Below are 24,029 nucleotides of genomic sequence, written 5' to 3'. Positions count from 1 at the left end.
CACCTTTTGCCCATTCTCCTGACTCTGATAAGATTGTCAGGCTCCTGTGAATGGTTTATGTCTAGGTAGTCTTTAACTGATTGTAAGACGCCAGTGCCATGCTCTGCTAGTCTTAAAGAGTTGAGATAAAATTCATGAGCTAAAACTAGTGTCTGCAGTTCTGCACGTATGCATGTCTTTGATCTAAAATTTAGTGAGTCCTGTTAGCATATATATGTATGTTACCCCTCAATAAAGTCGTCGGAATCAGTCACAAGCTGACTCCGTCCCTCTCAACCCCATCTTTCCGAGTCTTTTATTTCTCAGGTGCTCTGGTGATTGCGTCCTCGACCTGTTCGTTTGCCGGCAGGCCCGGCAATAGCTGGCACTCTTGCACAAACCACACAGTTTTATCCGGTAAAGCAAATGATTAGAGGTCTTGGAGCCGAAACATCTCAACCCATTCTCGAACTTTAAATGCGTAAGAAGCCCGGCTCGCTGGCATGGAATGCGAGTGCCTAGTGGGCCACTTTTAGTAAACAGTGGCGCTGATAAACAACTGGTGCTGTGGGATGAACTGAATGCTGGGTTAATGAACCCATGGGTTCAGTGGGATAAATAATGTGGCAATTGCTCAACAAATGTTAGCTAAATTTCACAAATTACCAATCCAGACTAGTGGGTCTTAAATCTTCAGTGTGCAATGGAATTATCTAGAGGGTCAAGGCTTGCTGGGCCCCACTTGCAGAATTTCTGATTCAGTATGCCTTGGATGGGCCTGAAATTTGTGTTTCTAACAGGGTCCCAGGTGAAACTGACACTGTTGACACCAGGATCACAGATGGAGAAACCATCTGTGATCTGACTCCACTATAAACTCCTGAGGACAGGAGAAATCTTGCTGTTTTCTAAAATATGCTCAACGACTAATACAGCTTTGAGCAAACACTAAAAGTGCAATTTTTAAAATGAATGAACCATTTTGTGCCTCAGAATAACTAATATTTACTGTGCACAATATGAGAGAAAGAACTCCCCCCCTCCATATTGGTCATAAAAGTCTTAATAATTTTTTCCCCTTTTAAATGAAAGATTAATGAACAATATGATAGCAAGAACTTTTCTACCCCATTGGTCATAAAACTCTTAATTGAACATTTTTTTCCCTTTTAAATGCTTCCATTCCACCAGTGCTCTTTTCCCTCATTTATTAAAAATTTTTATTCTGAAATGAATTGTACATAATACATATGCACTATTTTAAAATAACAATAAATATCCATGTGAATGTTAAGAAATAGAACACTGTTAATATTATTGATGCTCCATTATGTTCCTCCAAATTATACTTTTTCCTTCCCCAGAGGTAACCAACAGACTGAAATTTGTGAAAGAGCGCGTCCTAACCGCTGGACCGCCAGAGAATTCTCACTTTTTCTTTATAGCTTTATCGTGTGTATGTACTTACAAAACGATAGTTTAAATTGGCCAAAAGCTTTTGTTTTTTCACTACTGTATTCCCAGAACCAAGAACATGGCTTGGTACACAACAATGCTTGAAAAATAATTATGAAATGAAAAGATTATTGAAAGGATTAAATGTAGTTATGTATATTTTTAAAACTCCCACAAATATTATCTACAATTACTGTTATTCATTAAATGGGGTAATAATAATCATTTCACGAACTATAGCTCTTCCTATAGGCTGGGGGCATTCTTACAAATCATCAGCCTCTGGCAGAGCTCTGCATCTAAACCAAGGCGCTATATAAAAGTGGTTAACTAATAATGAAAAAAAAAGGTTAATAAGGGCTTCCCTTTACTGAGCACTTACTATGGTGTCAGGCAATCTGTGTGACTTAATTCCATCCTCTCAACAAGTTATTACAATGGCATTCCTGTTTTCTCCATTTTACAAATGAAAGAAACTGAGGCCGAGATTAAATTACCCAAGTTAGGGAACTGCAGGGACAGAACTCGAACACATGCTGCCTAAAAGCAAAGCTGCTCCCCTTTAAATTCTAAGTGCTGCAGCAATTCCCTGGGGGTTCAGTGATTAGAACTCTTGAGTTTTCACAGCCAAGGGCACGAGGTTGGATGCCTGGTCAGGGAACTAACATCCCGCCAGCCACATGGCCCGGCCAGAATAAGTAAATGTACAAAAAGTATACTACATCATAATAATCATAATTTTTTAAAATCCCCAAACCAAAAAACATTATACTTTCCGTTCCGCAAGTCTTATGACCGGCAAAGGTCAGGGGTGAGAGAACCTCCAAGACGGAAATCAAAGGGGCCAGGGGTCAGCAGGAAGTCGCTACAAGACTTTGTCTAATATGTCATTGGAAGGAGAGTTACTAAAGATAGTTCAATCGCATCTCGGTTTGGGGTGGGAGCATAAAGTTACCACGAAGTCTCGGAAAAGAAAAAAAAAGGAAATACATAAGAATCCGCAGCATCCCCCTCAGACGGCCATCATAGAAAAGAAACTAGCGCATGCGCGGAATACACGTTCCTCGGCGCGTGCCTACTGTAGACGTGGCAGAAGGCGTGGCCTTGGAGCGTGGGGGTGGAACTTCCGGGGGCGACGCGCCGGCCCCCTCGGAACCGGAAGTGGAGCCTGGGAGCCTTGACGTTAGGAACGAAGTCGAACCTGGATCTGGAGCCGGGTGAGGAGTGGCTTCGGGAGACTGGTGGGTAGGAAAGCAGAGGAGATGCCGGGGTATCACTGGCCAGGTCGGCGTCCTGTTTGCGAAGGAAGAGAGAGGTTCGGGGGCGGAGCCCGGGGAGAGACCCTCACTTCATGCATCCATAATCCAGAATCAGTCCTAGACCCTCCCTTCTTTCCTCCTGGCCCAGATTCCGGCTCCCGCTTCCTGTCCGGAGCCTGTTGAAGGGCGCAAGACGCTCGATCTTCTACTTAGAGCAACAGTCTTCTCGTCGTGGCCCGAGAAGCTGGCTTGGCTTCTTGGTCTTGATCCCCGGCACTCCCAGCCTCCACAGCTCGACTACTTTCAGAGTTCTAGGGAAGCTTGCCCCGCCCCCTGGGTTGTCACCCTTGACTGTCCAGGCAGAGTGGAGTCGAAACTTGAGCCTGATTCCAAACTCTTGTGTGTGTTTGAGGGAACTCTTTTCTCCTTTCTTCCCATCCCCACCCCCACACCGACTTCAGGAAAATAAACGGGAGGGGGACATCCGTCAAGCTTAATGTTGTGACCTGTGCAAGGTTCAGGATTTGGAAGAATAGCTCCTGAGATAGCTTTGAATTTAAAAAGTTCTAGTGCAAGAGCAGCTCAGCTTTTCTGTAGTTAAGATGGCCCTTCCTAGCACAGGCGAGAGGCCCGTTGTTCCACTGCAGCAGCTATGAGCTCTTTTGCTTCCTGGGTTCCTTCTTCTGTAGGATAGTTGGAATGATCAGGTTGTGTAGAGTAGATGTGATCAGATAGTCCTGTTCTTGGAAGGATCCTGGAAAGACCCTCCAATTCATTCCTCTGTTGTTGGGCAAGATTGTAATAATTTTGGATGTGGCCTAGATTCATGACAAGCCTATAAGGAGAGCAGAAACAGTGTTGGAGAAGTGCCTTGAGATTTGGAATAATTACAGTCACTCTGCTTGAAGGATAAGGTGAATGATCTTTTCCCATGAAATCTAACTTTGTTATTGATCTTTGAACTGTTTCCCTGGGTTCTTGTGTGAGGTTTTTGTGCCAAACTTGCACTCAGTTCTAATCTCGTACCTTGCTAGTTTTCAGCTGTCCTTTACATTTAGTGATTTTAATGCTTCAGTGCTAAGGTCCATACACTCTTTTGGTGGGAAGACTGAGGATGGAGTAAGCACTTGATTTACTGCAGTTTAGCCTAAGAATGTCATTTTTCTAAACAGTCACTCTAAAATTTGTCTTTTGCAGGGGAGGGGATTTAGTTGATCTGTTTTAGACATGCAGTTGGAATGATTAAAAATGACTGGCACACTGGAGGGTATTCAGTCTTGTGTAATGAATGGATGCTAGAGTGAATGAACAGAAAGTAGGAACATTGTTTCATTTACCTGTAATAGCACAATAGTTCATCAGTGGGAGGACTCCTTGTATGACTAGACACTAGAAATCATACCACTAGGGAATGGAGGCTGCTGCTCCATTCCACTGGGCCTATCTGAAGTTGAAATTTATACCCTCTTAGCAGTGACAAAGCATAGGGTTCAGAGTAACAAAATCCTTACTTTGAGGAGGCAGTCTGTCTACTGTCTGGGGAAGAAAATTACAAAGACACTGTAATAGTGTGGGGATGATTAGGCTGATCACTGCCTGATAAGGTCAGTCCTTTTCTAGCTCTGCTTCCTACCGTGAATAGTGCTCTCACTTTAGAAAGTTGATTTTGACTAATTTCTGTCTTCTCTCTCATCTAATAGGTGAGACCAAGTCGGGGATGCTCTCATAATGAACGTTAACCAGTCAGCTCCACCTGTGCCGCCATTTGGGCAGCCCCAGCCCATCTACCCAGGGTATCATCAATCCAGCTATGGTGGCCAACCAGGGTCCACAGCCGCCCCCACTCCCTATGGAGCCTACAATGGCCCAGTACCAGGCTATCAGCAAACCCCTCCCCCAGGTATGTGTCCAAGCTTCCTTTGAGCTAAGGAAGGGATTAGTCATCTTCAGGTTGGGTGGTATTACCCTACTTAAGCTGCCTAAGGGTTGTGGTGACTGGGATTGAGGAACATGAATCTGGCTCTTGGTCACTGAGAGTCCTATGGGCAGTCTGCCCTTTCCTGTTTTTGTATAAGGTGAGTGTGTCTTTAAAACATCTAGTAGGAAGCCCATCTTCCAGGTTCAATGGCAGTTCACTTCATGTGGGTGTCACCCTGTGCAGCCTCACCTGGCTGAATTGTTTACAGCTGGATGGAAGGACTGTGGTCATAGGTCCTCCAGAGCCAGTGATAATTTCTCTCATCGGACTCGTGGTTCTATCTATACATGACTGTGAGACATAGGGAATTGGTTCATGGATGAAAAGTATGATGTTTGTATGCCTGGGTTTTGGTGCTTCTCATATCTTTTTGGTGATATCATTCCTTTTCCTTTGAGTTTCTTCAGCTTCTTAGATGTTGTCTAATATTAGGGAAATTAAAGAAGACAAGTTGTCCTTAGTGTCAGTGTTTGGCTTTTATATTACATTTTTCATGAAGAGGAGCTCGAAACCTGTGTGTTATTCATAGGGGCAAAAGAATAAGGTTGACAATAGATCTTTGGTTAGGCTGAAAGTGTTAGTTGCTCAGCATGTTAGTTGCTCTTTGCGACCCCATGGACTGTAGCCTGCCAAGCCCGTCAGGCTTCTCCATCCTTAGGATTTTCCAAGCAAGAATACTGAAGTAGGTTGCCATTTCCTTCTCCAGGGGATCTTCCCGACCCAGGGATCGAACCCAGGCCTCCTGCATTGCAGGCAGATTCTTTACCATCTGAGCTACCAGAGAAGCCAGGGTTAGGGTTAGGGCCTTAGGGTATGCCAAATGCTTTATGCTTTTTAAGAGAGTTAATTCCATAAAGAGATATGTGAAAAAGAAGGCACTAAAGAGGCATAGGTAAAATTTGAGAACTGAATGAAGTTATTACCTTTTTTTATTTTGCCATGTGGCATGTGAGATCTCGGTACCCCAACTAGGAATCAAACCCATGCTCCCTGCAATGGAAGATCAGAGTCTTTAACTACTGGACCACCAGGGAAGTCCCAAAGTTATTACCATTTTAATTATGACTTTGGAAAAAAAAAATTCAGAGTGATGAGATTAGGTCTCAGGGCTTTGGAAGAGCCTTACTCTGGGTTGGGACTTTGGCAGGACAGAGTCCACGTCTGATTTGCCGAGTTGTGGCTTATCAAGATGGAGCTGGCATTGCCCCAAGAGGAAGCTCTGTTACTGAGAGGAAAACATATCTGGCTCTGTGATGGCTAGTGAGCAGGCTAGTGAATGGCTAGTGAATTCAGATTAATCATATTCCTGCAGGCAGGTTCTGTAGTGTCTAATCTCTACTGAGAGCAAAAGAAAAACAGTAGTTTGAACAGGGGTTGGCAGCATTTCCAAAGTGATATGCCAAGTAACTAATTGCTTTCTTCCTGCATTTCATGTGGGAAGGATGATTAGCAGTCATAGAAGTAGCTTTGATGGCACCTCTGGTGAGCAGAACACGCGTAGTGCAGCTTTTGTGAAGACATAAGCGATAGCGGTTAACTGGAGGGCGGGAGACCTGTCCTGGGGGCTTCCCAGGTGTGCTCGTGGTAAAGAACCTGCCTGCCAGTGCGGGAAACGTAAGAGACATGGGTTCGATCCCTAGGTCAGGAAGATCCCCTGGAGAAGGACATGGCAACCCACTCCAGTATTCGTGCCTGGAGAATCCTCATGGACAGAGGAGCCTGCCGGATTATGGTCCATAGGGTCGCATAGAGTCAGCAACAACTGAATTGACTTAGCACACATGTACAACCTGTCTTGACTGAATCATTGGGCAGAAACAAAGTCTCCAACCCATGGGAACGTTTCCCTGAACCATGAACTATTGGGAGTGTCAACACTTAGAAGTGGATGAGAAGAAGCTAGTTAGGATCTGTAGAATATATGAAGAAGAGGTTGGAAGAATAGTCTCTCTAAGGGGCATCTTTCTTTTAAAAAAAAAAATTTTTTTTTTAAATTATTTATTTACTTGGCTACCTTGGGTTTTCATTGCATCATGCGGGATCTTTCATTGCAGCACATGGATTTCTCTAGTTGTGATGCAGGGGCTTAGTTGCTCTGTGGCATGTGGGGTCTTAGTTCCTCCACCAGGGATTGAACCTCCATCCCCTGCATTGCAAGGTGTATTCTTACCCACTGGACCACCAGGGAAGTCTCAATGGGTATCTCTTTACAACTTAGTTCAGCATGTTGCTTGGTCATCTTCTAAGCCACCTTCCTCGCATGTGTTCTAAGTTTCTGAGTTCTAGGGTGAGATCTTTTCCTTAAAAGAGTTGATGTTTTGTCTAGGGTAAGAATATTAGACCATCCTGGATTGAGTGAGAGTGTATAGTGATCACAGGAAGGCTGTACATTTTTGTGGCTCTGGCTACAGCTTCACTAGTAGTATGCCTAGTATACCTGTTTAAGAGAGTGAAAACTCTCTGGCTAGGCATCCATGTTCAGAATCTCCTGTAACTGGAGTTGCATACTAATGGTGTCCTTTTCATTGCCAAGCTATGATATTACACTTGTGATATTGCAGTGAAGGTCTGAGCTTATTGATCCTTGCTTTGCATTCCTTGCTCATGGTGGAGGAGAAATTTCCTAATTTCTTAGCTTCTCTTCATCACCCTCAGGTGTTTCAAGAGCCCCAGCTTCTTCAGGGGCACCTCCAACCTCGACAGCACAGGGCCCTTGTGGCCAGACTGCATATGGCCAGTTTGGTCAAGGAGATGTGCAGAATGGACCAAGCTCCGGTGTTCAGATGCAGAGGTATGTACTTGGGTCAACCGAAAATTGGTCTGATGAGACTGGAAGGATTAGGAATGTATGAGGGCCTATTTTACTTTTTTTCTCTTTTTTTTCCCCCTTTGTTTTTCTCTTAGATTCCTTTTGTTCTTCCCTTCATCTTTCTTTGTTTTCATTTTTCCAGATTATAGGTGCTGCTGCTGTGGCTCTATGGGTTATTGACTCATTTAAGTACCTGTGTTCTTTGGCATATTCTTTCTATTTCTGTGAACTTGAGTTTTTTCCTTGACTAGACATATATCTTAAATAATTGTTATGGTCCTTCAGAACCTGCCCTAAGGAAGAAACAGGAAGAAGGAAACTTAGGATTATTTATGTCTCTTTTGACTTCCCCTTTTCCTCTAGAACAGGCACTTAGTAGGACTTATTGGTTAAGTTTGGGTGTGACCAGTCATGAAAGGAAAGATCCTCAAAGGAAAACTACATAAATGATGAAAACTTTGGTGGTGTGTGACCCAATAAACTCCTGTCTCTGTGTGGAAGTCCATTAAAGGAGGACAGTCATCTCTGTTGGAATGCTGTTTGTTTTTTGGTAAACAAAGAATAAAGTATAACTGCTGTAGGGTATGTAGTAGTGGAAGAGTTGCTTTCTGACATTTCTATTAGGTGTCCAGAATATACATTTTTAGCATTGAATGTAAGCCCAGAGGACTGAGACTTGGAGCTTACCAAATTATAAAGGGCATTCAGAGTAGGGACCATCAAAATGCAATGAGAAAGACCAGTAGTGAGGTAGGTTAGCCAGGGTGTCATAGCATCTTGAAATTAGGCAAATAAAGTATTTGAGGAAGTCACAAGAGTAATCAGGTGTGTCACTTGCTGCTGAAAGGTGAGATGTAGACGAAGAATTGATTGTTGGGTTTGGCAAGGTTTGACATCATTGACAAATGTAGTTTCAGTGGAGATAAGAAGGCAGCTGTCTAGTTGGAGCAGGTGAAAGAATTTCAGCTGGGAAGTGGATTAGTGTAACCTAAAACCCTTCTGCTACAAATGTCTAGAAAGGGGAGAGGAAATAGAAACAAAAATTTTTTTTTTCAAATGCATAACCAAGCTTCAAGGAAAGTGAAATCCTCAAGTGCCAGATGACAAGTGGGAACTGAAAATCAGGGTGGTAAGTTGGCACTGTGGCTGCCTATGCAAAGGGTGGAAACTATCTTGAGAACCTGGGGACTTAGTTTAAGCAGGTACCTGGGGCATTTCTGAGCTGAGGTTTAGACCTGAAATCTTGTTTATGAAATCTGGACTTAGGCTACACTTCAGTAAACAGGTAAACTAGAAAAAAAAAACCTGTACACTGGCAGAGGGAGATAATAAGGAGTCCTGATTCTCCCAGGCTGGCTGAGGATAAGTTGTAAGGGGATGGGGGGGTGGGGTGTCTTGGAACTGCATGTGAATACCAGGGGTCATTTGGGGTGGTGAAAATGTTGTAAAATTGGATTCTGGTGATGGTTGCACAACTCTCTAAATTTACTAAAAATCATTGAATTGTACATTTAAAAGGAGTGAATTTAATGATGTGGAAATTATAACTTAAACTTTAAATAAAACTTTGCTACTGGACAGCAGTATCATTGGAGTACCCTCCAGAAGCAAATCAAATGCTAAACAACCACTCTCCCTCAATTCAGGGATTTCTCAAAGGAAAAAAAAGATTGGACTATGAAAGGAGAGCAGATACTAGACTAGTACATTGATTAAGGGACTGTAACTGTCAACATAGGATTATGTAACTACCTAAGAGAGGGCAAATAAAGACGTTTTCAGAGACAGAGTTTACCCTGTATGGGCCCTGGCTGAGAAAAGTACCAGAGAATAGACTAGGTGAAAAAAAGGAAGATGAACCTAGAAAGAAAGATCTTTTAAAAGAGATAGGAATAGTAATTAAAGAAGTAGAGATAGAGACTTCCCTAGTGGTCCAGTGGTTAGGACTCCTCATTTCCACTGCAGAGAACTCAGGTTTGATCCCTGAAGGGAGAACTAAGATTCCACAAGCTGCATGGTGTGGCCAAAGTAAAAAAAAATGTGTAGACCAATTTTTTCCTAATGTTTGGCTAAAATATAAAAGCTTGAGGGGGATGTGAGGTTTTAGGGCAATTTTATTTGATTAAAATCCAATCCAATTGAATTGAGATGTAATTCATATACCATGCAGTTTACCCATTTAAAGTGCACAAATTTAACGATTTTAAGTATATTCACAGATATGTGCAACCATCACTATTGTCCATTTTAGTACATTTTCATCACGTCAAGAAGACACACAGTATTCTTTATCTGAGGAGCTATCCCTATTCAGCTTGTCCTTAAATCCCTCACTCCCCCAACTGTAAACAACCACTAATCTACTTTCTGTCCCTATAGACTTCCCTATTCCGGATATTTCTTTTTTTTTTTTTTTCCCCGCTCCCCCCGGATATTTCATATTAATAGAATCATATATAATTTGTAACTGATTTCTTTCACTTAGCATACTATTTCCAGTGTTCATTTATGTTGTAGCATGTATCAGTACTTCATTCTTTTTATAACAGTATTTCACAGTATGATTATGCTACTACATGTTCTTTATCCATTTATCTGTTGATGGACATGTGGGTTGTTTTCACTGATAGTTGGTTATTTTTTGAGATATTTGTATGTTTTTGTGCTGATGGGAATGATCAAGGAGAAAGACATTGAATGGGAAGTACTTTGGAAAGAAAAGTTCCAGAATGGAAAAACATATTTACACACTAAGTAGATAAAAACATAAAATAGTGTCCAGAATATGTAAAGAACTCCTACTAGTCAATAAGAAAAAGTCAGTTCAGTTGAAAAAATAATAAACAAAATCTGGAATAGTATTTTATGAAAGAAGGGATACTAATGGCCAAAGAACAAATTAAAAAGCGGTTCAACCTCATAAATGAAGAAAAAAGTAAACGTTAAAAACCACAACAGAATTCTCCTATGTATCGATCAGCTTGGCAAAATTAAAAAGCTAATAGCACTGAATATTGCTGACCATATGGATTATCAGGAACTCTCATCCACTGGTGGTCAGATGCAAATCAGTACAACTACCGTGAGAAAATAACTTGGAATTATCTGTTAAAATTAAAGATATTGTATCATATAAACCAGTAATTAAACTCATAGCTTAATTATGAGCAAAACTCAATGTATGATGTGATACTGTTTACAAAAGTTTGAAAACCTGACATAACTGAATTATAGTGGTTGTTTTTTTTTTTTTTTTTGAATTGTTTTAAAGACAAGGGAACAATTTTTAGAAAGTTGGGAAAGTAGTTATCTTTGGAAGAAAGGGGGCTTCCCCAGTAGCTCAGCTGGTAAAGTATCCCCCTGCAATGTGGGATACCTGGGTTTGATCCCTGGGTTGGGAACATCCCCTGGAGAAGGGAACAGCTACCCACTCCAATACTCTGGCCTGGAGAATTCTGTGGACTGTACAGCCCATGGGGTCGCAAAGAGTCAGGGACATGACTGCGTGACTTTCATTTTGACTTTTGGGAGAAAGGAAAGTGTTGTAATGGAGGAGAGGCACACAGGGCCTTTGGTGTATTCTATTTCTTGACTTGCCTTTTGGTTACATGGGTGTTTGTGTTATTCAGCACTACACATGTTTTAAGTATTTTTTTTCTATTTGTTACATCTCACAATTTTAAAGTAAAGTACATTGGAGTAAGAATTGGGCATGGACCTGGGTTCTAGTTCTAGTTTAGCCTGCTACTTTTACCCTAAGTGTTTTACTTTTCCATCTGCTCTCTTCCCTTCATTAATTTGGTGTGAGAATTAAAGCATTTAGAGATGCTTTGTAAATTATAAAGCTACTTGCAGATAAGGTGTTGGTTTATATGATAGAATACCAGTAGGCAGTTGAGAGTATTATCCATGTTAATAGAGTAGTACCATGGAATACAATTGATCTGACAAGGATTTATAAGCATCTGCCATGGGCTAACAGTAGTTTGTTTCTATAGAAGACAAAAACTGCAAAACCCGGCAAAGAGCTTAGGGAGGTAAGTTTCACTAGCATAATGCCCTGAAATGAATAAATGAAAAGTGTGAAACTGCAGGACCAGTAGAAGCTGACCAAACATAATGAAGTTCCAGTTATTTAGTGGAGACAAGATAAACAGGAAGGATAAATCAGGATTTCAGTGTAACAGGCTACTGTGGTGAAGAATTTTATTCATTCTTGAAATCCCAGAAGGAGCTTGTTAATGTACAATAATCTATGCTGTAGATTTCTGCAGTAATATTACTGTAAACCACTGGTGCAATGGCTAGTTGGTATGCAGTGATATTGCATTGATTCTGTATCTGTATTTTAATGTGGCAGCTGGTACCATGGGAGTGTCCAGCGCAGCTATTCAAGTAATGAGACTGCTGGATAGACTTAGCTAGCAGGCTGCCTGACTTATATCCTCCTGTCTGGTCCTTAACTCTGGTGAGCTAGCATCATCTTTCTCCTTAGTACAGAATGCCAAACTTAGCTCACCAGCTCTTCTGATCTTAAGAGTTTTCTAATACCTTTCTCAGGATTGAGTGATCCTTTGGTTTAAAAGTTAAACAATCAAACTGCATTTGTTGAAGCCCACATTTATTAAGCCTCTGTTGTGTTAATGCTTCTGTGCACCTTTCATTTCTACTTCTTCAGTGCTTTTGAATACAGAACCCAAGTGGTTTGTCAACAAAGGATTAAGGCAGAGGAGGTGATAATCTAACTACCAGAGTAAATACTGTTTGATCTGAGGGTGCTTGGCACATGTTTTTGGAGTGAGCCTAATGGAAAACAAGGTTTGCCCTGAATAATCACAGTGTAGATTATGAGGAATGTGATTTATTCACAAATATAGAAAAATATGAAGCCATATAAGAGCCCAGATGAGAGTAAGATGCTGTAAAACAGTATTGTTTCCCATATAATGTGGGGCTCCTGTCAACCCTGAAGGGTTTCCTGGCCCACTAGAAGCTCCTGCCTTCCGTCTCTTCACAGGCTTCCTGGGTCTCAGCCACTTGCGTCTGCCCCGTTGGCCCCTGTGGTCAGTCAGCCAGCTGTGCTTCAGCCCTACGGGCCTCCCCCGACAAGCGCTCAGGTGACTGCTCAGCTGGCCGGAATGCAGATCAGTGGTGCTGCGGCCCCGGCCCCTGCCCCTTCGGGGCTGGGCTATGGTGAGTACCTATGACCACAGGAAGACTGTCTCCTTTTTAGAGGCATCTGTCTCTGGGGTATACCTGGATCCCTTTTATTTCTTTTATTTATTCCTCCAAGCCCCAGCAGATGGGACAAGTCATTCCTGACCCTCGGGTGGAAAGGAAAGTGGTTTACTGAACAGGGAGGCAGAATGACTGGGGTTCTGACTCTACTTCTTCTACTTCTCAGGCCCACCAACATCACTGGCCTCAGCCTCAGGAAGTTTCCCTAATTCTGGTCTGTATGGCTCCTATCCTCAGGGCCAAGCTCCTCCCCTTGGCCAGGGTCATCCGGGGGCCCAGCCTCCCCCGCGATCTGTCCCACCACAGGCCTCCAGCTTCACACCCTCTGTCTCAGGGGGTCCTCGGATGCCTTCGATGACTGGTCCACTCTTGCCTGGACAGAGTTTTGGGGGGCCCCCAGTGAGCCAGCCCAACCATGTGTCCTCACCTCCTCCTCAAGCTCTGCCCCCTGGTACCCAAATGACTGGGCCCCCAGGACCACCACCACCTATGCACTCCGCCCAGCAGCCGGGCTATCAGCTGCAGCAAAATGGTGAGTTTTTCCCAAGGACTACCTAGGAGCCAAAAGCTTCAGCTATTCAGGTGTTTTCGTTGTTGTTGTTATTTGCTTCTAGTGTTACTTGCTAAGTGGTGAACTAGATAGACAGCTTCAGGGTATTATTACTAAGATGTGGGATTTATAAGATTTGTTTTTTTCTCATAGTTCAGTTAACATAGGCTTTCTCTGAATGGTTATTACTGTACCTCTCAATTCTATGTTTATAATAGGAGTCTAGTCATTTCCGTGAGGCCTTAAGAAGAGATAGGGAAGGAATATTTTGTTCATCAACCTTGCCCTTGTCTCTCAGGTTCCTTTGGACCAGCCCGGGGCCCTCAGTCCAATTATGGAAGTCCCTACCCAGGAGCAGCCACTTTTGGCAGTCAGCCTGGGCCTCCTCAACCATTGCCTCCTAAGCGCCTGGACCCTGATGCCATCCCAAGCCCTGTAAGTAGATACTTATGTGGTCCTGGGGAAGCAGCTTGTGGCTACCAGATATAAAGTGAGTCAACCTAGATGAGATGTCTGCCTAGCCTTTTCTGATTATTTTTCCCTTTTGTTCGTCATCTTGCAGGTGTAGAGCCTACATGTAATTTTTGACTCTTTAAACAGAACTTGACGTCCCAGAAGTATTTTAGGGGTATTTTTACCTCATAGCTGGACAGGAAAGGAAGGGAAGCCAGGAGTGATCAGCAGTGTCATAGAGCTCTGGGTTGAGTGCAGTGTTCTGTCACCACTGGACAGAGCCTGGTAGCCTCTGCTCTTCTCTGGAGTACTGGCTGTGTCTAGGTCTTGTCCTCTTAGATCTAGTAGGATAGGATAGCAGTCTTCTTAATGGTTAGAGCTGGTGGGGAATCTCTGGTGTTATTGGTGAGGAAAGGAAAGCCTCTCTGGACTCTTTCTGCCTCTACCTGGATAGTGTTTTAGGAGAAAGCCTTCAATACTTTTGTTTGCTAGTCTTCTGCTGTGTGGATGGAGAAAAGTGATCTACAGTTTCAAGGGCAATGTGGGGAAGTTCCTTCTCCCAGTGAGAGGGTGACTCTCACCCTTAGAGCCGTCAGAGTGCTCAGACCTTCCTCGTCATACTCGAGTAGAGGCTGGTACTGTTCTCCCAAGCGGAGGCCACTTTACAGTTTCGTCTGCACCGTTTGCTGTCAGCTGCCCCACCATGCTTAGCCATTGTCATATCCATCCTGTTCTCTTCCCTCTTCCTTTGGGGAACCATCCTGGTGAGGGACCCAGCTGGCTAAGGGGGACCCTAGAGGATGGAGCAGTGCCTCCTTCCTTTTTCCTTCTTTAGTGAGAAGGAGAGTTTGGTTGGATGTGAGGTGAGGCTTCTTTCAGTGTAAGAGTAGTTCTTACATGGGAGGCTTGGCCTTTTGGAGGGAACATCCCTCTCTTCCTTCTTAAAATTTCTCCCATTCAGCCCCTCCATATAACCCCTCTTGCCTCCTGTTTGCCCCCTTCCTTATCTTTCTACGTCATAGTCTAAGCCATTAAAGGCTCTTTTTTGGCCTAGAAAAATTTGGAATTTCTGATCGAGAAGGGGGCCTGATTTCAGCAGTAGGAGCTGGGTTCCAGCTGTTCATGTCTAACTCATCAGGGCTGAGAGAAGTAACATCTGCTTCTTGTTCTTTTGTCTCCCTCCCTGTATTTCCCTGCTGCCTTTATTATTAAAACACTAAAAGCAACTCAATGAGCTGCCTCCTCAGCAGAAAACCAGGCACAGAATAGACCCTGATGCCATTCCTAGTCCAGTAAGTGCAGGGGGTGGGTGTGTGTGTCATCCCTGTGTTAAATCACCCATGCATGCCTATGACCTCGTCTTCACCTCATCCACCATATCCATCCCTCTCCATCCTCTTCCCGTAGTCCTTCTAGACCCTTGCTTTTACAAGCTAGAAGGATATGCATGCCTCAAGTCACCATATAATGAACTAGCAAGCTGTTAGCAGTGCCTTTAAGTATGGGATGGTAGACGGTCAGGCTCGAAGGGTGGGATCAAGTAGCTTGTTAAGCTTTGGTTTTAGTCCTGCTGGCTCCTCCAGGAGCCTGCCTGTGACATATGATGGAACAGAACAGAACAGTAGATCCTTCCCTTTTGGGTTTGATTTGTCTACAGCTTGTTGCGGAGAAACATGGGTAGGTAGCTACTAATGTACAAGTTTGGGAAACTGGCATTTCTTACAGGGAAAGGGACTGCTGGTTTGGGAAAGTGTGGGTGACTTTCTTATCTGGAGAGTCTGTTTGATATATTTCTAAGCTTCAGCTCTTTATTCTATGGGACACAGAATCTTATTCTCCCTTTACTTTTCTGGTTTTACCAAACCCATCTTGAAGTAACTGACAAAGGTTATCAGTCTGCACGAAGATCTTATCACCAGCTTTGCAATATCTCTTTTTTTTCCTTTGCTGGGTCTGTCAAAATGTGGGGGACTGAGGATTGGGCTATAAGATCCTCTTCTCCCATATTTACACACTGATGCTTACCTGAAAATAAGGCAGCATCTGCTTCCTCACCTTACCTGATCATTTCTGGCTGTGTAATCCTCTCCTCACCCTGTCCCTTCTACTCTCATTGAGTATAGAGTCATTCCAGGTAGATTTCATTTTTACATGGTTACTGTTGTCTGTTTTCCTGCTCTTGGGGAGAGAAGGGGAGGGGAAGCCTTGATGGGGGAGGGAAGTGGAATCTGACCATGTCTGAAGGTTTGTGATTAGAGCTGGAGCTTTCCTGGAGTAGGTATTGTAACAGGGTGATCACTATTTATTGGGGGTCAGGGCGATTCATACAGAAGCCCTTTCTCAGTGTTGCCCATGCAGCATGTTGCTGCTGACTATAGAGTGGAAGATTGGCATTACAGCATTTTATGTGGTCTCCAAAAGGAGAGCAGGCCTGGTGCATGAGGTGTGTTCCTTGGCAAATTCTTAGTTTCTGTGCTGTAGCTCCAGCCTTTCTTTCTCCTGCCTCTGGGACGTGGTACTCCCTTCTCCCTTTTCATCTGTCAACTTCATTCATTTCACTTCTTCCCTACAGATTCAGGTTATTGAAGATGACAGGAACAACCGGGGTTCAGAGCCATTTGTTACTGGATTACGGGGCCAGGTGCCACCCTTAGTCACCACCAACTTCCTGGTGAAAGACCAAGGTGAGAAGGGCAATAACTTCTCCCTGCAGGACTTTTTCTCCAGCATTATCAGCTTTTGGATGGGGCTTTTGTCAGTCTTTGGTCAGAGACCAGTCCCTCATTGGTCTCTAGGGGGGAGAAGCTACCATCACCTCTAGCATCTGTTGGGGTGATGGGGTGGGTAAACAATGGCCAGCTGGTGTCTGGAGTGATTCTGTGATCTGACTCAGCTTTTCCATCTCCTCCTTCAGGAAATGCAAGTCCCCGGTACATTCGATGCACATCCTATAACATCCCTTGCACCTCTGACATGGCTAAGCAGGCTCAGGTGCCCCTGGCAGCTGTCATCAAGCCGCTGGCAAGGCTGCCCCCAGAGGAGGTGAGTCAGGGACGGACTAGAGTATAATAAGAGGGAGGAAGTGAGGGGGAGCGAGGATAAGACTTCTTCCTAGATGTGATTCTGCCAGTCACAGTGGATAAAGGCTTGGTTGGTCAGGAGGGGAGCGTATCGTCAATAGCTTTCTATCCCAGGGCCCATGCCTGAAGAGGGTGATAGGGAAGAAAACAAAAGCCCAAGAAATTGTTGGATGGGAGCAGAGTTCACACGTGAAACACATTTTGAAGAGTCAAGGCCAACTTGTAGGGGAGAAGACAGCTGAAGGCAGGAGCCTCCTGTAGCATGGTCATCACCAGGTGATGATAGGCACATCGCTCTGGTTTTTCTTGTACTCTGTCCTGTCATCCCAGGTAGGTTAGAAATATTAGGACAGCATATTAAGAAACAGAATCCAGGGGTCCTTCTTTTACCTGGTTTGGGCTATAATCTATAATCTGTCACCCAATACCTGGAATCAGGGTGAAGAGAGAGAGTGCTTGGATCTGCTGCGCCATGCCGTGGTGTAGATGCCCTTGTGTTCATGCCTTAATGAACTTGGGGGGGATTTCTCTATAACTGGACATTCAGGGCTCACCTTACATCCTGCTTCTTTGTCTTGTTCTGTCTTTTTCTCTTTCTCTTTTCCTGGGTCTCAGTGAGGATGGCTGGACACTTGCCCGCTGGTCTCTTATCTGTAGGGTAACATCTGCCTGAGGTGTCAGTAGGTGTCACGGAAATCCAGGGATTGGGGAGGACAAGTGTCACAGATACTTGGGTGGGAAATGGAGCAGGAGTCAAGATCCTAGGGCAGGAAGGAAGGGGATTGAAGATTGGGCCAGAAATGAGAATCCTGGGTAATCTCCAACTTTCTCCTCATGCGCCCATGTCAGCCCCTGGTTTGTCTGGGCCAGTTCCACTGTTGCTCTTCTCTTTCAAGAAGTGAAATTCTAGAGACAAGGAGTAAGGAGAGAGACTATAGTATTTAGACCCTTAGGGACATTTGTCCTCATTCCCCTTCTCTCTGCTCCCTCCTCAGGCAGACTGTCTGAGCCATGTCCTCCTCCCTCCAGGTTGTTCCTCCTCATCTGTTGCCACACATCACTGTAGCTTCCTTCTGTGTCTGAACCCCTCTCCTTTGCTCCTTAGGCTTCACCGTATGTTGTCGATCATGGGGAATCTGGCCCTCTGCGCTGCAATCGTTGCAAAGCATACATGTGCCCCTTTATGCAGTTCGTTGAGGGAGGGAGACGCTTCCAGTGCTGCTTCTGCAGCTGTATCAACGATGGTACGTTCACAGAGGCTGGGGCTGGGGGATATGGATTGCATCTTCATTAGTCTCTTTCTAGTTAGATAGATGAGGCTCCATTGTTTAGGAGATGGGGACGTGAAGGTGCCTTGGGGCTGTGGGGCATTAGAGTGAGCTCAGCCAGGACCAGGTTAGGACTGAGAGCAGACCCATGAGTAACACTCTGCCCTACTCCCCACAGTTCCTCCCCAGTATTTTCAACACCTGGATCATACCGGCAAGCGTGTGGATGCTTATGACCGTCCTGAGCTGTCTCTGGGCTCTTATGAATTCTTGGCCACTGTAGATTACTGCAAGGTGAGGGAGGGTAGCATGGGGAGGAGCAGTGGGTGAAGGACAATGAGACAGCTGAGACTTGCTGTGGTCATTTCCCTCACCCTGTCATTGTCCCCTTGGATGCTGACTTATCTCTAGTCAACTGACCTGTTCACCGATACCCCTCTCCCCTCCAACATTTCCTTCTTTTGCAGAACAATAAGTTCCCCGTCCCTCCTGCCTTCATCTTTATGATTGATGTCTCCTACAATGCCATCAGGAGTGGTCTTGTCAGGCTCCTCTGTGAGGAGCTCAAGTCACTGTTAGACTTTTTGCCTAGGTGAGAGTTAGGGGCCAAGGTACTTCCTGTGGATGATGATGGCTGGGGAGGGGGCGCAGGGGTAGGTGGTTGGGATAACTCAGCACATGAATCCTGATGTCATAAAGTTGGCTGGTGGAGAAGGTGGCAAGTCTGGGTAACAATGTCCATTTCTGCAGGGAGGGCGGGGCAGAAGAGTCAGCAATCCGAGTTGGCTTTGTCACCTATAATAAAGTGCTCCACTTCTACAATGTGAAGAGCTCATTGGCCCAGCCACAGATGATGGTTGTATCTGATGTGGGTGACATGTTTGTACCACTGCTGGATGGCTTCCTGGTCAATGTTAATGAGTCTCGGGCCGTCATCACCAGGTAAGAGTCAGATTGTGGGGGTAAAGTGAGGTGGAGGGCAGGGTACAACCACAGAAATCCAGTGTTGAGTAGAGGGCTCAGCAGATGGACAGAGGCTATGCCTCAGGAGTTCTCAGAGTCTGGGGCCAGATGACTTTTTGGGGGAATTGAGGGATCTGAAATTCGGATAGCAGTTTTGATTGCCTCCCATCACCTATCTCTTCAGCTTATTGGATCAGATTCCAGAAATGTTTGCAGACACAAGGGAGACGGAGACAGTATTTGCCCCAGTGATTCAGGCTGGGATGGAGGCTCTGAAGGTAAGGCGAGAGTCCTGGGCAGCCGACTCTGTGACACTTTCTTCTGAGCATCTTACCTCTGGGATACAATCCCTGTTTCTTTAGTGACTGGTGACTGTCCAGTGAGTCAGCGTGTCTGACATAGTTGGCACTGAATATATGACGAGGGAAGGGATGAATGAATAATGGATGAATAATGGAAAGAATGGACCAGTAGATCTCTCTCCTCTTCTAGGCTGCTGAGTGTGCAGGGAAGCTCTTTCTGTTCCACACCTCCCTGCCCATTGCAGAGGCCCCAGGGAAACTGAAGAACAGAGACGACAGGAAGTTGATCAACACAGACAAGGAGAAGGTGTGGGACTGGGAGCTGGGGGGAGGACTTCCCATCACAGAGTCTCTTTACAGTGCAATACTCTTAACTTTCTTGAGGGGGTACTGGGACTAGATCCTCTGCCCTTTCATATCTGTGACTGTCAGCCTTCTCCACCACTCCCACACCTCTCTACCCCATCTCATCCCAAAGCCCTTGGTAGACTTTTTAAAGAGAATGTTCTACTGCTATTGCAAACTGTAAGATAGCTCTGAAGTCTCAGGTGTCCTTGAATAATAGCCCACATTACATACATAGTTCTCAAACAGGGTGGAACTCAGGTCTCTGAACATCATTTTCTGTTCCTCCCTAGACTTTGTTCCAGCCTCAGTCAGGTGCCTATCAGACCCTGGCCAAAGAGTGTGTGGCCCAAGGCTGCTGCGTAGACCTCTTCCTCTTCCCTAACCAGTATGTGGATGTGGCCACCCTCTCTGTTGTACCCCAGCTCACTGGTGGCTCTGTCTATAAATACGCTTGCTTTCAGGTACGGCATGGGACTCTGGGTGGCAGGTGGAGGCAGGACTGGAATGCCTGCCTACAAGTGGAGTGGCTCCTTAGCTGCTGGCTCATTGATAGGAATATCATTGAGAAGACCACACAATGTAAAGAAAAGAGTGTAGTGAACAGGAACACGGGGCTTGAAATTAGCCCCGGGTTGATATTATGGCTCTACCACTTAACCCGCTATATGACCTAGGATAAATTACTTATTTTCTCCTTTGTTTCTTCATCTATAAAATAGGATTTTTAAATAGTTTTTAAGTAGGGTTTGTCATTAGCATTAAGTGAGCACATGTAAAGCACTTAATGTAGTACTGGGCATGTAATAAGTGCTTAAAAGCTTAAATAATAACATCGTTATTATCACCTTTACCTTAGTGTCATTGTGATTCTGCAGGCTTGTAGAGTGGAGAGGGTACAGGGATTGTTGGTGGATTGTATGTAGTAGGTGATGTGACTCTGGGCCTGGGGATGCAGGTGGAGAACGACCAGGAACGGTTCCTGAGTGACTTGCGTCGGGACGTCCAGAAGGTCGTTGGCTTTGATGCTGTGATGCGGGTCCGGACAAGCACTGGTCAGTTCTGGTTGGAGTCGAACAGCTGAGCGGGGGCCCTCAGTCTGGGCACCTGTCCTACCATTAACCATGTCCCTGTCCATGTGGCCTCAGGAATTCGTGCTGTAGATTTCTTTGGGGCTTTCTACATGAGCAACACCACGGATGTGGAGCTGGCTGGGCTGGATGGGGACAAGACGGTGACTGTGGAGTTCAAGCATGACGATCGGCTCAACGAAGAGAACGGAGCCCTCCTGCAGGTGATGGACAGGAGGCAGGGGCTGGGGAAGAAGTGTCAGCGGTCACTTCACTGGATTTAAGTAGGCTGTAGGGAAGGGGGTGAGGGGTGCGCAGAGAGGACTGGAAGAGGCTGGAGAAGGGATAGCTCCCATCTTTCTTCTAGCTTCATAATATAGCAAAGAGGAGGTGTCGGGAGGGTCTTGGTGAGGGAGGGGTGTGAATTACCCCTCTCACTCTCCCCCTAGTGTGCCCTGCTCTACACCAGCTGTGCGGGGCAGCGACGGCTCCGCATCCACAACCTGGCTCTCAACTGCTGCACTCAGCTGGCTGATCTGTACCGAAACTGTGAGACTGACACGCTCATCAACTACATGGCCAAGTTTGGTGAGGGCAGAGGCCGGGCAGCGGGCTCGGGGCTGAGGATGACAGCAGTTGAGCACTCCTGGGTGGGTGTGACGGTGGGAAGGCACCTGTGATGGAGTGGCTGACCAGTGAGCACGCTGTCTCCTGTCCTGTCCAGCATACCGGGGGGTCCTGAGCAGCCCTGTGAAGACTGTTCGTGACACTCTCATCACACAGTGTGCCCAGATCTTGGCCTGTTACAGAAAGAACTGTGCCAGCCCCTCCTCTGCGGGACAGGTGGGGCGAGCTTGTTGGTGGAGAAGGTGTTGGGATACACCTTTGCATTGGGAGGGATTTCTCATGATCATGATCACTGACTTTGTTTTGGTAACTCCCTTAGTTGATCCTTCCTGAGTGCATGAAGCTCCTCCCAGTTTATCTGAACTGTGTATTGAAGAGTGAGGTCCTGCAGCCTGGAGCTGAAGTCACTACTGATGACCGTGCCTATGTCCGGCAGCTGGTTACCTCCATGGACGTGGCTGAGACCAATGTCTTCTTCTATCCTCGGCTCCTACCATTGGTGCGACTGAATGCTGGAGTATGAGACACTATACTGAGAAAGGGGCGTCATAGGAGGAGGAAGGGAAGGATTAATATTGTCTGTATCTGACACTAATACATTTTTTACCTATATTATCTGATGTAATATTTTCATACTGAGAGCTACTCAGGGGCTTAGTTTTTAATTTTGTGTGTATGGGGGTGCAGGATGGGAAGGTGCAGGTGGGCAAACGAGTCTTACAGTCATTGGTAACCTTTTGCCCTCTTCCTTTTGTCCAGACAAAGTCTCCCATTGAGAATACCACTGAACCACCAGCAGTTCGAGCATCTGAAGAGCGTCTAAGCAACGGGGATATATATTTGCTGGAGAACGGGCTCAACCTCTTCCTCTGGGTGGGAGCGAGTGTCCAGCAGGGTGTTGTCCAGAGCCTCTTCGGCGTCTCCTCCTTCAGTCAGATCACCAGTGGCCTGGTGAGGGCAGGGCATCAAGGAGAATGTGGGTGTGAAAGTAGGCTTCATGATAAGAGTAGAAGCCAGTAAAGTTAGTGTGCTCATTCTCTTAAATAGCAGGGGACGCTGAGAGGGAGGGTGCTGTCATTCTTCACAGGCTTCCATATTTCAGATAATGCATAAATCTGCTGCCTCATCTTGTCTGCTGGATTCAGCATACCTTACCATAAGGGTAAATGAATTTTGTGTTTCAGAGTGTTCTGCCAGTTCTGGATAATCTGCTGTCTAAGAAGGTTCGAGGCCTCATTGATAGTTTGAGGGCACAGAGATCGCGGTACATGAAGGTAACAGTGATCTGAACCTGGATTTCTTACCTTGTCAAGTCCTCACTCTGAAGGCGGGGTGGGAGAGTGAGCGCTAGATGATGGGATTTCGGGGCATGTGGTTAATTCTCTTCAGCCCTGCCTCATGACCCTGTATTCTGACTGTAGCTTATTGTGGTGAAACAAGAGGACAAGCTGGAGATGCTGTTCAAACACTTCCTGGTGGAAGACAAGAGCCTGAGCGGGGGAGCATCCTATGTGGACTTTCTCTGTCACATGCACAAGGAGATTCGACAGCTACTGAGCTAGAGCACAGGGGTAGACAGCACAGGGTCCAGGCCAGCTTCCAGAAAGTACCCAGGAGCCGAGAAACTGGGACAGTTCCATATCTTATAAGTCATGTAAGCTGACCTCAGTCTCTTCAGGGGGAGGGGGAGGTATAAGGAGACACCTTCTTTCTGGGCTCAAGTATCCTACCACTCTGTCATGTCCTGCTGTTGGAAGGTGCCCCTATCCCCTCACTTTATCCTCCTTTTCCTGCTAATCCTGTCGTAATGAATGTAGTTTCTCAGTTCACTGTATATGATTTGGTGTTGGGGGATCTGAAGCCACCCAGACCCTGGCAATATTATGTGTCCCTTTGGACCAGCCTCCAAGAAGAGAAGGGCAGGTGGGAAGGCATGGAGATCCCAGTGGGTTACTACAGGGGGGAGGGGCCGCTGATTCAGCTCATTGTCATCAACAGCTTCCTATATTAGGGAAAACATACATACAGGTGCACAAGAGCTGGGCTGTAGGCCGTAGATGGTAGAGAAGTGGTCAGTCTTCTTGGGCTGGAAGTCAGCAGCCAACTCACAGTGACTGAGGGTGGTTGATTAGCTCTCTTGCCCGGCTTCCACTGATGCTTCTCCTGCAATGACTGATGATCCCTTGGTGGACAGAGACACATTATCAGAAATGAATGAGCCTGGGAACAGTTGCAAAGTATATTGAGACCTAGGAGAGGTATCAGCCTCCTTTCCAGCCAGAGCGGCCCCAACACTGGATGGTTCTGTAGGGAGCCTGGTCATCAACTTGCAATACCTCACAGAGCCAGCCTACATACCACTCTGAGCTTCCGCTGGAAACACTGCTCTCCAAGCTGTTGGCGAGAGAGGCAGAAGTGGCAAGTCTCTCCTGCTAGGACACCACTCAGGCTTTGATATTGACAGAGTGGCTGACAGTTATCTTCCAACCCGACCTGGCTGAGGCAGGACAAGGGCTAGGCTTGATGGTGGCCAGGCTTGCCTGCTCCCAGCCTGGGGTGCCCCTGCTCTGGACCTCTCATTTCTCTTCATTGGTTTATTTTTCAATGCATCTTTAATTTGTAAAGAAATAAAATAAAAATAAATTAAGATGTA

The 24,029-nt window shown here is 45.5% G+C and overlaps 2 protein-coding genes across 9 annotated transcripts in view; one reads left to right on the top strand and one right to left on the bottom strand.

The window, feature by feature from the left end:
• Positions 1–2,972, bottom strand: part of SYNPO2L (synaptopodin 2 like) — an 18,437-nt gene extending 15,465 nt beyond the window's left edge. The window contains exon 1 of the mRNA XM_043476554.1: positions 2,783–2,972. Coding sequence (XP_043332489.1) covers positions 2,783–2,791 — 9 coding nt within the window. The 5' untranslated portion in view covers positions 2,792–2,972. The remainder of the gene's footprint in view (positions 1–2,782) is intronic.
• On the top strand, positions 2,554–24,029 carry SEC24C (SEC24 homolog C, COPII coat complex component). Of its 8 annotated transcripts, XM_043476552.1 has the most exons (25): positions 3,502–3,607; positions 4,394–4,593; positions 7,327–7,462; positions 12,498–12,673; positions 12,885–12,932; positions 13,053–13,250; positions 13,567–13,703; positions 14,945–15,013; positions 16,294–16,405; positions 16,636–16,763; positions 17,907–18,045; positions 18,248–18,363; positions 18,537–18,661; positions 18,820–19,011; positions 19,217–19,310; positions 19,525–19,641; positions 19,973–20,143; positions 20,638–20,734; positions 20,828–20,973; positions 21,199–21,337; positions 21,474–21,592; positions 21,696–21,893; positions 22,136–22,327; positions 22,561–22,650; positions 22,798–24,029. In XM_043476552.1, the coding sequence occupies exons 2-25, from the start codon at positions 4,422–4,424 to the stop codon at positions 22,936–22,938; spliced, it is 3,252 nt and encodes a 1,083-aa protein (XP_043332487.1). In that variant the 5' UTR covers positions 3,502–3,607; positions 4,394–4,421; the 3' UTR covers positions 22,939–24,029. The 8 variants fall into 8 exon arrangements, with proteins under 8 accessions (XP_043332480.1, XP_043332486.1, XP_043332481.1 ...); XM_043476545.1 differs by lacking the exon at positions 3,502–3,607 and adding an exon at positions 2,554–2,651 and having other exon boundaries at positions 12,885–13,250; XM_043476546.1 differs by lacking the exon at positions 3,502–3,607 and adding an exon at positions 2,586–2,675 and having other exon boundaries at positions 12,885–13,250.

Source organism: Cervus canadensis, chromosome 8 (assembly GCF_019320065.1).
Source record: "Cervus canadensis isolate Bull #8, Minnesota chromosome 8, ASM1932006v1, whole genome shotgun sequence".
Taxonomy (NCBI): domain Eukaryota; kingdom Metazoa; phylum Chordata; class Mammalia; order Artiodactyla; family Cervidae; genus Cervus; species Cervus canadensis.
The sequence above is the reverse complement of the archived record's forward strand: the minus strand, read 5'-3'. Positions and strand labels throughout refer to the sequence as shown.